We start from the raw sequence: 14,279 nt of genomic DNA on the forward strand, positions 1-14,279 counted from the left end.
CTAGGTGAAATTTATTCAACAGCTATTTATTAACTTCAGATATGGAATAGTAAATAAATTTGTGTAAGAAAGGTACATGTATGCGCTTCGTATGAAATTATGAGAAGACTTTTGAGAAAACTATTTGAGAAAACAAACACGTTACCATATATTACAAAAATATAATAAATAAAATTATTGATTTTCTGTCATAAATATGTCCCTCGTTCTCTGAAGAGTCTTTAAATCAAGTGTCGTGACAATAAACTTCATATTCCTTTTTATATGTTTTATCACGAAAAGGCGCTGCCTGCAAGAAGTTAATTTCGTCACTGTTTATCTCTGACCGCGTTTTACAACACCCCGTCTTCGTCTCATTATTTCGTTCCTCGGATCTTTTTGCCTCGCGTCTTCCGCGTCTTTCCCCTTTGTCGCTCGTCGTTGTTCGTTATACGCCTCTCTTTCTCCCGCAGACTCTTTGGCTCTTTGTTAGCCTCCCCGTTCGATCCTTATCCCGTTCGTCCCTCCATTTCTTTTTCTTTGTATCGTAATTCGCCGCGGACGAAGCTGCAAGCGCCGCGTCGAACTCGATGGCGCTGGCAGATACGACCTTTTGTGAGGATCGGCTTCGCTCGTTCTTTGGGAATAATAAGATGAAAAAATGTCGTCATTGCTCGAGAGCGAGGCAGAGCTCCCGTCTCCGCGAGGCATGTCTCCCCCACACCCCTACTCTCTCGTCAGGGTGGTTCGGTGACTCGTGAATATTTCCTACGACGCTCAAATTTTGTTTAGGGACGGTTTGAAACGGATTTAGTATCCGTGGTAGTGGGTTCTTATTTTTATAATTTTACCAAGGTCTGGTTTATAGTGACACATTCTTTGATAACTCGCCTTTCGGAATTAATACTTCGAAGTATGTAGCGACAAACCCTGTCACATAGTGGTTGAGAAAAGCTGCTACTTCAGTCACTTCTCTTACCATTTGATTTATTTTTCTTTAATATTGACCATTTGATTTAATTTTCTTGAATATTGAGCCTAACGCGAGAGACACCTGAGTGCACGAAGGTACAAATTCCCTGGCCTTTAAGGTCACGTAAGGTTTGATTGTGCAAAGTATATAAATTAATCAAGTCAGAGGAAGATGTCTCTCAAGAGGATACCGTAAGTGTGATCATCTTCGCCTCGCGGTTCATCAGGAGAGATCTCCTTCGTTACACGCAGTCTTTCTCGTCTGTTCTGTATTAAATCCCAGCTACACTGGTCGAAAGTCTCGCAATGTAACCTCGCCCAGCAACTCCGACGTGACTGTTTGTACGAAAAGTTGCAACCTCATCACGTAACATCAAAGCGGAACACCGATGGCCGGTCTCCTGCAAAGCACTGGAGGGTCCTCGGCCACGTAAAGTTATTTGTTGCACATGCTGCTTCTTTTGATGCCTCGGTGTGTTGTAAAAAGCTCAGGATAATTGAATTCAACGCATTATGCGATGAGGTTGTAAGACATTTCGACAAGTGTGTTTGTGGCTTTAGTCGAAAATAATTAGTGCAAATGGTTCTACATACTAATAAGTTTGTTTGAAGCCTACTAATTTCATCTTTGAACGCATCAAGTTTTCAGATCACGTCATGAGATATTTCATCAAGTGCATTTGTGGCTTTAGTCAAAAACAATCTTCGAAAATGGCTCCGCGTCTCAAGAAGTTTGATCAATCACGCCTCCGTTCCACTTTCCATTCCATCACCAGGTCAGACCGTCCCACGAGCCACTTTATCAAGTATACTAAACTTTACTAAAAACTAATCACGCCGTTCCCGGAAATTAGCAAGACCAGACGCATTTGTCAACGCGTCACCCGAGCGAATCGCGTCGCGAGACATTTCGCCAAGCGTATCCGTGGCTTTAGTCGAAAAGGAGCGCCGATAAGCCATCTACGTCGCAATAACTTTGCCCGCAACTCGCCAGTCCCGTTTCCTAGACCGTCACGCGTCTAGCGCGTGTGCCCGCTCCTTTAATCGAGCACGAGTCGCTGGAGGATCGGCAAAAATTCTGCCACGATTCGGAATTAGACTCAGATTACCGTAATTACCTGCCAGGAGGTGCAACAGTTTCATTACGGATAAGGCCGAGCGCATCCGGTGCAAAAGCGCCTTCAAAGCTGGAACTGTCCTTGCGTAGTTGCACCTCGCACATTCCGTCGGCCTCAGGTGAAACCGCATTATCATGCGTCAGTGTTGCCAACGTGCACGGCGGCCCTTCGAACGTCGTTGCCACAGATGCCGCGGTGGAATTTTAATGAGATCTTATCCGACGTCTCGGCGAATCTAATTAAGCATCGCCCGTGCACGCGGCGTCCGGCGACGTTCCGCGAAACAAATTATTGCAAGATTGTTGCGGGCCCGCGAAATTGTACGGATATGCCGGGGCAATGGAAAAAATTACGGTAATAACGATGATAATACGGGAGGAAGCGACTGGTGTATTTATTGGGATGCGTTTCGAGTTCCTTTTTCCTTGGATGGTAGGGGAGCGCTGACGAACACGCGCAGGGTGTTTCCTGATGATGGTTGTGAGGGGTGCGAGTCCTGCCTGGTGGCAGGTCCTGCATGGTCATGTTTTTTTAAAACTATGGATAATGAGTTTGTTAGCAGTGTAGCAGTTGGGAGAGTAGGTGCAGTGTCGAGTACGAAAGGAAGGAGTCAGATTTGGGTGTTTGGCTTTCTGTGATCTCTTTATGGAAATTTTAATTATTCATTAAGCTAATTCTTTGGGGTATAGTTATATTCCAAATACTTATACAGTCATGGGTATTCGTACCACATATGTTTATTGAAGGAATTTATCTAAATTAAGAAAGCTGGTGCTTTGAAATTCCAGGACGAGCTCACTGCGAGACCCGAGGTTCTAAATGTTGTTGGAAGTGACAAAGCAGTCGAAATTAACAGTGAAGAAATTTATCTTGGACAGAGGGATATTGGATTCTTGAAGGACAAAGGATTTCGAGGGGTTAAGGCTAAGACCATGAGCGATAGACCAGTTTACTGCCAAGAGTCCCTGCAACAGACGTTAAACGTTTCTGTGGCATAGATCAGGCTTGTCAAACTCATTTTGGATAATTTGCGATTTGCTACCACGCGACAGCTACGCTGTATAGTTATTTTACGAAAATATTAACTGTATGCATTCGTTTCGCAGGCTTTTGTATTAAATTATTTTTTTAACTAAATTGGAATTTTTAAGATAAACTGAAAACGATGTTACGTCAAGTGTAATCTGGTATTCATTTGTTTAGATGCAAGTTGACCAGTCACATCAACATGAAAAACACTTAATTTATAAATGCCAATGTATCGTTTTCTAGCATCATTTAAACGTAGTCTACAAAACTTATGCACCTAATATTTGAAAAAATCATTTTTCAATTTTATCCACATAGTCATCGTACAGCCATAAGCATACATATATAAACATTGAACAAATTGAAATCAATTTTTTCCCCACGCAAATAACGTAGGAGCTTTTAAAAATTCGAGAAGTTGTTCGACTAAGTACTTTTCTACTCCAGCGAATTTTCACGAAGAGATTAATTGCTTCCTAATCGTAGAATGCCTTGAAAAGTTTCTCGAGAAAGTTTAATCAGCCTGGAAGTAATTACACGGAAGTAACTATTTTTCCATAAATACGAATAAATTGTTTATTCGATTCCTCCATAAATATCTCGATTTCGACGCAGCGTATGGATTTCACACTAATTCGTTATCAATGTACCAGCATTATCAGTTCTATGGCGATTCTTTTTTTCACCTACTGTAAGCTGATTACTCGGAGGTCCTTGAAACGAGAGTCAATATGGCGATCGAGGGGAGCGTTAATCGCTTCCGATTAAATTAAAGTTGGAAATCGAGTACTGTTCGAGTCGGTAATTCCGTGGAGCATTGAATAAAGTTTCTCTTACTTTAACGTTCATTGCCACTCCTTCATTTTACATTGGGCGTTAACGCTAATTCTCTGCAATTAACACTTCAGACTCTATCGTGCGTTTTATCTAATTAATAATCTCGTGCTGCGTCGCGTGCGAAAACTCTACCCTAATGCGTTCAAATTATTGTAAATTGGGTTTTTTTTTGAAAGCTTACTACTTTGTACTTCGATGCCAGTAAAAAGTTTTTAATCAATGCAAATAGTTGAGTTAAATGCACTTCCAAGTAGAGGTGAATAAGTTTTAATTAAAATAATAGATATCTAACGAAGCATGTAGTACAGTAATTTATTCGCGACTTCTGTTGAATTCAAGAATTAAATGTTTAAATGTTCTGTGCCAAATATTTAATTCTCCAACTGAAATTTTCATTTTTATTTAACAATTAATATTTCCGCATCTTTTATTCATTATTGGACATTTTTATCTCGATCACAATTTTACCTATCTCTATCTCCACGCCAAACCGGGAATGAAATTACGTTCCATTAGTCAATAATTTTTCCCCGATAGTTATCACATCAACAGAGCTTCGGTTGGCAGCATAAAATGATTTTTATGTGGATAATGCGCTCCACCTTTACAAATGTACGCCATCGCCGATATAGCCTCCGCAACAAATAATTAATGAAAATATTACCTCGTTGAAATAATATATCTTTTCAGGTATTGTAGTGGAAACAAATACTATCCGACTTTTTTTATTACCGCGTTTATTATTTCCACGAAGCAGGGATTTATATGAAACATTAATCCATTGAAACAAAATTTGATACTTTTTTCCACGGATGCGAATAATGGAATTACGCGATGCACGTTAATTAGAATTAGTGATACACAGAGTATCGAAGTTACCATGGATGAGCAGTTTATTACACAAGTAAATTGATCCGTTATGCGTTACGATGAGAAAGAAAACGTACAAATATTCATGTAGCTTTGAATGTAAAATGAATAGTATTAATTTACACTTGAAAATATGAAGTAGGTGGCACAGAAAATAAGTTGAAACAGCAAAGTTCAGCGAACTACTGTCCCCTTTAATTCATTTCACTTTCTTGCAATTAATATCTGTAGTAAATATGAAGGAATACGTTTCGTAAATATGATTATAATATTGTACATCTTATACACGGGACAATTTGTCGCTGGGGAAATTCTGAATAGGGAGGTTCCATTTTCTGTCCAGCTCTTTCTCGAATTGGTGGGTGGTCGGGCACGTTCGCGCACGTGTCCATTTGAGACGCGAATTTGCCTCGCTTTAAAGTACTTCCACCGGTCCAATTTTCCGCAAGAATGTGACACGTAGCAATCTTGGTAACCTCGGGGCCCCCTGTGCACGATTTATCGGCTACCGAGTGCAGCTTCGACGATTTACCTGTTCCCCCCAACTCCACCTGTCCCCTTCTCGCACTTATTTCTCTCACACGCCACTTCGCTGTATCCTGGAATGGGAATAATTTGAGAATGGCGATTCACGAACCGATATTTTCTTAGGAAATATAATCAAAGTGGTCGATACAAAAAGGAACCTAAATATTAATTAAAATGAAGGATATATATACACCTTGGAATAGGTTTCATATATTATAAAAAAATAGTTATGCTGTTGTTCATAATTTGCTCGTTATCATCTCCACATTTATTCTAAATCTCCTTCAGTCACTCGCCTACAGGTAGTTTCAAATAGCTTGGGTTGTAAATTTTAAGGGAAGTCAAGTACATAGAGGTTTAAATCACTTTTAGAATATTTTATATTAGACTTGGAAGTCTTGAATAATTTCACAGCCTTGTATATCTAATAGTTCTGACGCTTTAGTCAATCGAGTCTTCTTTTTGCATTCATAAATCTTCCTTACTTATTACCTTGTACCATCCTACAAAGATCTCGGAACCCCTCAAACTATTCGAGACAACTTACAAGACTTCCGAGTTACTCAAAGTCGAGTTACGTAAAACACCCAAAGCTCCCCGAGACATTCAATCGCGTCATTTCTGCGAAGCATCGCGGAGTCCTCCTCACTCGAGATGGCCTCGAACAAAGTTCACACGCCAATAGTCCTTTGAACGTACGCGCGTACCATGGAACTCGCAAGTTCGTCTCAGCAATCTTCCTCGAGGTTCGGTTGCCGAGGAGCGACAAGAATCAGCGTGTAACGCGCAACCCTCAGAGTACGCGAACCCGAGTCCTTTCAGGAGCTGATTCAGTGTCGCGGGTAACTTCGATATCTCGGAGCTCGGTGCCGCGATATTTCGCGTTATCGACAGTTAGCGACTTACGTAGACCGTGGGCTCCTGAATAGTTGAACGGGCAATATCTCGGAGTTGCAGCCGAGCGGTCCCCGCGATTCGCAGAAGCCCGTGAACCGATCAGCCTCGGAGTGTTCCCAATGGGCCGGAAGTTTCGGCAAACATCCACCCGGTTAGGTTAGACGCGTACCATCGAAATTCCGTCGCGTGACGGTTTTCGGTTGATGTGGTAAGGCTTGCAGACTGTAACTCTAGTCGAGGAACGGGCGCGAGTTGTTGGGTGGTGAGGAATTAGGATTCGGTAAAAGACTGTGATGAGGGCTGGCAACGGTGGGGGCAGAGGACATGGAAACACGTGAGAAGGTGCGAGAATTTAGTAATTAGTTTTTCGTTAGAGGAAACGGATGCTTTAACCAATTACCTATGGCGCCTCCTTTTAAGAGCGCGACTATATATATCGCGAAAATCGAGCAATGACGAGTATACTCGTCAATGACAGAGTAAGTGTCGCTGTTAAAATATTAAACCAAAAAGATGAGTTATTTTACCAAATTAACAATTTTATTACTAATACTTACTTGTTCGCTTAACATAAACATATATTACAAAATGAAACAGTTACAGTTACAAACAGTCATTCCACATGGAAAGTTCGTAGTATGTGTAGGCTTGCAAAGAGAGTTCAGTCAGATTATACTAGTCAATAAATGAACCTAGTCTCACCTAGTCTCTACATTCAAACTTGTAGATAGATAAAAGACTACAATGCTAGAAGCATACTATTGGCTTCTTGTCATACAACAGTTTAGTCAACGTGACAGAGGGCTTCGGTACACGTAGGAGTGTGCATACTTGTCGACCGTTCCTCGAGTTGACAAGACAGTCGAAGTGGCACTTGGCTGCTGAACTATCATAGGTGATGCTCGACTTGAGCATAAACAGTCGAATCTAGCGTACACATACTCTTGCAAAGTGGATGGAGATGGGTGAAGAGTATAGGAGGCTCTGTCCATTTGTTGCAAGACAATTGTTGTGGTAAACAGCGTGGACAGTTAACTGTTCCTTGATTTAGCGAAATAGTCAAAGGGGTATGTTGATTGTATCCATCTAGGCTTGCCCTTTCACACAAGGGGGTTGAGTGGTAATTAGGTCATGTTCCTTGTTAGCTCACGGTTAAGATATCAAAGCTCAGACACAATGTGCGTTTCCTTCTAGCTTCTGTTGTCGTTCGCCACTGATGCATACGCTCTTGAGGAATGACGAGAACTAATGTTCCCAAGATCTGTTAGTGTAATTCAAATATCCCTGTAAAGGTGTTTCGAAAGTACTTTTTCCTCGTATATAGGATCGGGAAGTAGGCAATTCTTAAAACTTTTTCTAAGAACTGTAAGTTAGTTATGGAGCTGAAATTTTCTGTACTGGTTAATATACTCGCGAGGACACTACTTGAATTTTTATATGCATTTTAGTTCAACGATACGTGAACTATTAATTATTATTAGCTCCTTAGTATTGTATCACACGTGTCAGTAAAATTGATGAACAAGATCCTCAAACAGTAGTTTGAACCGAAAAGTATAAGCAGATTATGATTATGTACAAGTGTAAATATTACTTCAAATGAAATAAATTGAAAATTTATCTATCGTGGAATGAATTTGGAGATCTTGATGTCGGAGGTCGATGTCGCGTAACGTTTAGGGTTTCGAGACACTTCTGGATGATGATTTAATTAGTTCAGGTATTGGCTTCTCCCGTGGTAATTGTAGGCGATGTTGCTGCAACGAGCTGGGTATTGGGTTACGTACATAACTGTTGGCTTTTCGAGGTACTCGTGTTCGATGTTGTCGATTAGTTCGGTGTTACGTTCTGCGAAGTTAGAGATAGCCTTTTATCTGAAACATATACGTAAAGTTGAATTATCAGGAACGAATTTTTTCAATTAGCTTGTTCAGTTCACATTCTCCTTAAATTAATTAGATAGTCGCTTTGACTTGAACAAACCAGACTTGGGTAGACTTATCTCGACTTGACCAGAATTAACATCAATAGCGGAAATTCGAAAGCCTTTCCAACCGAACTCTTAGTTTCCCACGTGAACGAACAAACAGCGAAAGGGCCATAGTTCAGCGAATTAGAAACGCGGCAACTCCGTCGGAACTTCAGCCGAAACCCAGCGGAGCGTTTCCATTGACGTTCGTCGAGCCGACAGCGACGCGAATTCCCGAAAATTTCCGCGCGAGGAGAATTACAGGCGATGCCGGGCGACGAGCCTCGCGGGGTTTGGAAACAGCGACTAGGTGCATCCTCCGCCGCAAAAAGGAACAAGAATTGGCCTCTGCAGGTGTAACGCCCGCAGCGACCGGGTGATAAAATGCGCGCGGACTTTCGATGCGAACGATGTGGGGGGAGGGGGATAGGGGTTACCGAAGAAACGTTTCGCGTTGCCCGGGGCACGATAAAAAATGCAGTGATCACGTTTCGGCAGAGACTTCGAAATCTTCAATCTGCCCTCGCTTCTTTCTGATTCGCACTTGGCCCTCCTTCCAGGCTCGATCGAGAAGTACCGTCGATGCCCTCGGTAATGCTCAGGAGCCCTGATTCGTGCACTGAGAAATTTAACACCTTGCTAACCTGGCTATTTGAAGTCAAAACTATCCCTGTGGCTATTCTGCAGTTGAGAGTAAAATTGAGAACACTTCAACGAACTCTGTAAACTGTAGTGTACACGCTAAGTAAATGTGACAAGTCATAACTCCTTTATCAGTGCGTTTAGAGGAAAAGACAAATGGTTAAAAATGAATGGCTACTTTCGATTAGTATATCACACAAAAATGAGAACAGCGAAGTTATCCATCTCCCATTTTTCATTCTGCACCAGAAGGGATTGTATCGTTTCAGTTCATTTTGATATTCCTTCTGATTTGAAACTTTTCCAATTATCCTTCTTCGTTTGTTCCCTTTCCGATTGAATTTCCCCGCGTGTAACGAGCGAAACAATGTTTCAGTAATACCGCGAAGAGTTATGATAGCGAGCCAACTATTCCGGGTGCGCTTACGCAGGTGCAATTGTTCTCAATTAAAAGTTAAGTAGATAACCGAGCTGATTTGTGTATTTGAAAACGCGATTACTTGACTGGTAATCGAGACCGTGCCTCCATATTGGAGCTGCATTACAACGCGAAGTGCACTTCATGCGTGCTCGAATGTCGGGGAATGCTTTTATCTATGGCCAGGCAATTATACTTCCTCACAGCTTAACAATTTCCATTGTCTTTTCTCGTTTTTCTGCTTCTAAGATTTACATCGGGAATTTCTCTTGTCATTACTATTCATTTTCTGAATTGTTTATTAAAATTTTCCTATCAATAGTCAACAGTCTCATTACCTTGACCTGAATACATTAATTTTTGTTTCAATTTCTTTTCAAATTTTGTTGTAGTACTACGACACGATAAACTTCTTTAATAAATATATAATTTCACGTTCATGTATAATATTCACGATGATAAGGTTGAAATGACGAATAATTTATAAATCAAGACACCTAAACCCATCATACCCAATTAGTATATTTTGGGGCACGTGCTCGGGGCAATATAGCTGTTACAAAATTATCCTTATCTTTTACATGTAAAGAAACAATATAATAGGAAAATAAAAAATAGTATATCTCTTTATTTTTAATGTTTAATTTTTAATAATATACATACTACCATAAGTCTTAGTGCTGACTTAAGAACAATAAAATAAAAAGCTATTTATACCTCCAAATTCGGAACATAAATTTTAACAGAACAATGACTTGATAATCCTACTGGGTTGAGAAGGGGGAAATTAATGGGGTTCAGGTGGATCTCGCCGTGGGATCCGCCGTCGAAAACGGAATCGAAGCGAGTCGAACTCACGGAACGATCAGCCTCGGGTACAAAAGAACGTTTTCTTCACGGTCGTTCCCTCCCTGAACGCAATGAATCGTTTCTCTTCGCAGCTGCTGGTAATTTCGAGGCTTAACCAGACACAGCGCCGATGAGATCGAACCAGCAGGACGCAAGCTGAAAACGGACGACAGCCGTCATTGAAGGCTACTTAAAACGACCGTAGTGCACTCGTCACTGGTGCTCGAATTATCACCAACAGGTGGCTCCCAAGTAAGTGGCTCCAAAGTCCTCACCCCCGCTCGGCTATTCGTCATCTCGTAATTTGTGGCGAGGTTCGCTCGTTATTTTAACTCGAACGAGTAAAACAATTCTCTGTTCTAGCATTTCAACGTAAAATGTTCGAAAGAAATCTCCGTTTGGCAATAAAAATAATCCACGATACTAGTCGTTCGAAGATTTGTTTAATATAAACGTTTTCGTTCTACTGTTCAAATTATTAAATTAAATTTAGATTTAAATGACCGTTTACAAATTTTTCTATACAATTTTTTTCTACATAATTATTTCATGCATTTCTTAATTCAGTACCACGTGAAATATTTGTGCATCCATTTAAAAAAAAAAAGTATCCTTAAAAATATCCACTTGTCGGTAGATTCAGTATTCATATGTTTAACGTTTGGAATATGTAAATGCATTGCGAGTACTATTATACATTTGCAGAAAACGTAGAAAACAAATACTCACATGGCTGGTGTTTTTCGAATTAAAATTCGAATTAAAACTCTCGAGTCTAGAGTCATTTTTATATCTCCACTTCCCATTCTTTATTATTCAATTTATAGGAAATACACAATAACCCGAACATGGCCACAAAATTTTGTCTTTTCTCCGCGTTTCTCTTTCGATTCACCCTATTCGATCAATTCCAACCATTAATTCTAGCCCAATGAACGATCACCCACGAGCCTCTCTACCGTCGTAACGTCCTAGCACGAGTCCACGAGACGTCGCTGATCGCTCCACCGGCCAATCGAGCCCAACGCCCTACGAGTCACCCGTGGAACTCGTTAAAACAAAACGAAAACGGCGTTTCTCGCTTGTGAATCCGGCTCCGCCGATACGAGCGCAACGTCCGCGACTCCAAGCGGCTTGTGGGAGTGCGGCAAGTGCCCGGACGACATGAGGCTGATGCAAAGGCTGGCGGTCAGCGGGCTGCTGTCCGTTATACTGATCGTTCTACTCACGGGGACGTTCGTAACCCGTCGTGACCTGGCGAACGTCGTGGAGCGCGGCGTGGCGCCTGAAGAGCGCAACGAGCCGTTAAACCCGGCCTGGGTCCAAAACAACGCGATCCCTGGCCAGGACGAGCTCAAACCCGAGGACAAGGATCGACGAGTGGACTCGAAGCATAGACAGTCCGAGCCCTCGGCGGTTGGACCCCCGCCGATACCCGTTCCTGGGCCCTACGTCATTAAACCGCCTAATCCACCCCTGGACGACGTGACTAATCAACGCCGCGAGAAGATCAAAGAGGTAAGCGGCTAGGTTCCTTTCTATGCTACTCTTATTTAGTCCCTGGTAAAGGAGGACCGTCGAGAGTAATTATCCGTGCTGTGCTTGGTAACTTTAGTAAGTGGAAGCTCTGGAAGTTATACGCGACGCGATACTAGCGCCACGCTAGCAATCAGGAGACTGCGAGACTTGCTTGACTTAGATTGATGTATAATTGATTATAATTTAAATCTTGCGTATAATTGAATTTACTTCTTCATGGTAAACCTTTACAGTCCGAATTTTCTGATTTCAGTCAATTTTCGTCGACCCTCGCTTGACATAGAACCGCAAAAGGTTAAATAACCGAGCATGACAAACTTTTTTATTTTAAGGTACACGCAACTTTCTCGAAAATTGAAGGTAAGATTTACTTTCCCCAATTCATTTTTGTATTATTATAATTTCCTGAAAGTGCAGCTAAGTCCACCTAAGTGGCATTCATTCATCAACTGGCTCGATATAGGTAAGTATGTCTGTCAGTTCTTATGGAACGAAAGCGTCGCTAGTCAGATCTAATAAAGAGGCGAATCCGCCATTTTAACGGAGAAGTAGCTTTCTCTTCGTTGGATCTGTATTCAAGTAATTGGATAAAGGTGAGTAATCTTCGTCCTCTTCTCCCGGTAATACACGTAATCTTCAGGATCGTATAACTGAAATTATCCGCCATTTCGTGATGCAGTAATTGAACCCTTCCAGGACTTGAGAACATTCATTTCTTAATCTCCCTGTGGCTCGAGTTTTAACGTCATTCATCTGCTCAAAGAGATCAGCGATTCGTCGTGCAAACAAAATATCCTTTCGACCTGCGACCGTAATTTTAAAACGGAGATATCGGTGTGTTGTTAATAATAATTCTCTGGGATACTATCGTATAATCAATTTCATGTTTAACAGTTCTTTGCTTTCTTTTTGTTATAGACGAATAATAAAATTTAAACGTATCTCTTTCAGTGGTTATATAAATCTAATAATTTTTACTAAGTTAAAGTTTATATAACATAATGTCCCCTGGAGAATAGAGACTCTTACATTCATTTTACAAGATCTGTTGAATATTATAATATATAAGTAACCACAGAAACAGTGAATAAATACTCGCAATTGTATTTCCAACAACACTAGATGAATATCAATTTGTTGATTATACTCCATAAACAAAATACTTTGTCCCCAAAGAGAATAATCTATAAGTTTGTCCAACTTCTTGCTCCACCATTTCACTTTGATGTGTAATCGTTCCCTCGACGTGAATCACGAAATTGAGAATATCGAGATATTTAAATCGTCGCGGCTGTAAGCTTTTCGCGCACCGATCACTTCATCGTCGCTTTGTCTTCGGTTCACTCGATTGTCACGGACTTTAACTCTCCACATATTGGATTCTTCGGGTTCCCCTGAAAAATCCCGCGACCCTTTCCATCGAGCCCAGTCAAAATTCTGCGGGGAACACGCCACAGAAAGAGCGGAAATTAAAGAGGATCCCAAAGGGAAATCGACGAGTTCCCTATACCGTCGGGCCTGGCCAATAATCTGGCGTTGGTTCGCGGGAGGAAACGGGAACACAAAGGTAGAACGAGAAGGCACGGAAAATGACACGTAAAAGAGAGGATTAATCAAACGTATTTCGCGACCGTTACAAATTTCCCCGTCTTTCTCCATTCACGATGGCTGCCAGACACTGGCGAAAGGGCTGACGCTGAAAAGTCACCCTTAATGATGCATTAGTCGAATTGTACCTTCTGCTGAATTCTTCAAGAAGTATTGATTTGGATTGGATGTGATTATTTAGTATATCTTTTTTTATATGAATTTTGGAATACTTCAGAAGAATATTGATTGGATTCTTAATTGAGTGTTAGAGTATTTTGTACACTGCCTTATGACTATTCATGAAGGTTTATAAATGAATCAATCTTCTTAAAATTTTTTAACTTTTCGGTAACGATATTTGAATACTCGAATATTGAAGTAATGATGTTTGTATGATTATACTCAAGTAATAACATCTGAATTATATTATTCTTCTTTAAACTTCATTTCTATTCGGTAACAGTGATATTCGTGCACGCAAGTATTCCATATGTATAAAACATTCCAATACTAAATTACTAGGTTAGTCCCAGTCGTCATTTTAACACAAATGAATACTACAGCGGAGTAGAATTAAATCAATTTGAGAAGAGCGCGTATGATTAAAAATGTGTCAAGTGCGAGACTTGAACAGTATTTTTATAGTTTATTGTTGGACAGTTTCCAATTGTCCCGAAGGAAAATTTTAGCTTCGAAAAGTTCTCCGTCGCATCAAGGGACCAGTAACTTCAGAGAAGGATCGACAGGATCGAGTGAAAGTCGAGGTATCGTTGAAGGTGAAATGAATTGACGAAATTACTGAATTCCGAGTGCACCGACACTGGATACCGGAACGTCAAACTTCATCGGTACGAAGTTCACTCGGAACGCCTTCGCCATTTCCGTGTAATTAATTTAGCAAAGAGCGGTAAACTGGATATCAACGATAATTCCGTTCGCGGAGCAAGATCCGAGCGATAATGAGTCAATCGCATTAAGGCCCTTCGGAACTCCACTGGAACGCTTATCCCTTTGAAAGCTCGCTCGTCTTTCCGTGCTCGAT

At 41.0% G+C, this 14,279-nt stretch overlaps 1 protein-coding gene across 2 annotated transcripts in view; it reads left to right on the plus strand.

The window, feature by feature from the left end:
- LOC128889207 (mannosyl-oligosaccharide 1,2-alpha-mannosidase IA) overlaps window positions 1–14,279 on the plus strand; it is a 546,492-nt gene that overhangs the window by 442,528 nt on the left and 89,685 nt on the right. Inside the window, exons 2-3 of one of the 2 annotated variants that reach the window (XM_054146640.1) lie at window positions 10,201–10,360; window positions 11,036–11,626. The exons of the other annotated variant lie outside the window; for it this stretch is intronic. Of the exons in view, the coding sequence (XP_054002615.1) occupies window positions 11,273–11,626 (354 nt within the window). The 5' untranslated portion in view covers window positions 10,201–10,360; window positions 11,036–11,272. The remainder of the gene's footprint in view (window positions 1–10,200; window positions 10,361–11,035; window positions 11,627–14,279) is intronic. 2 annotated transcript variants of the gene reach the window in all.

Source organism: Hylaeus anthracinus, unplaced genomic scaffold (assembly GCF_026225885.1).
Source record: "Hylaeus anthracinus isolate JK02 unplaced genomic scaffold, UHH_iyHylAnth1.0_haploid 11997, whole genome shotgun sequence".
Classification (NCBI taxonomy): domain Eukaryota; kingdom Metazoa; phylum Arthropoda; class Insecta; order Hymenoptera; family Colletidae; genus Hylaeus; species Hylaeus anthracinus.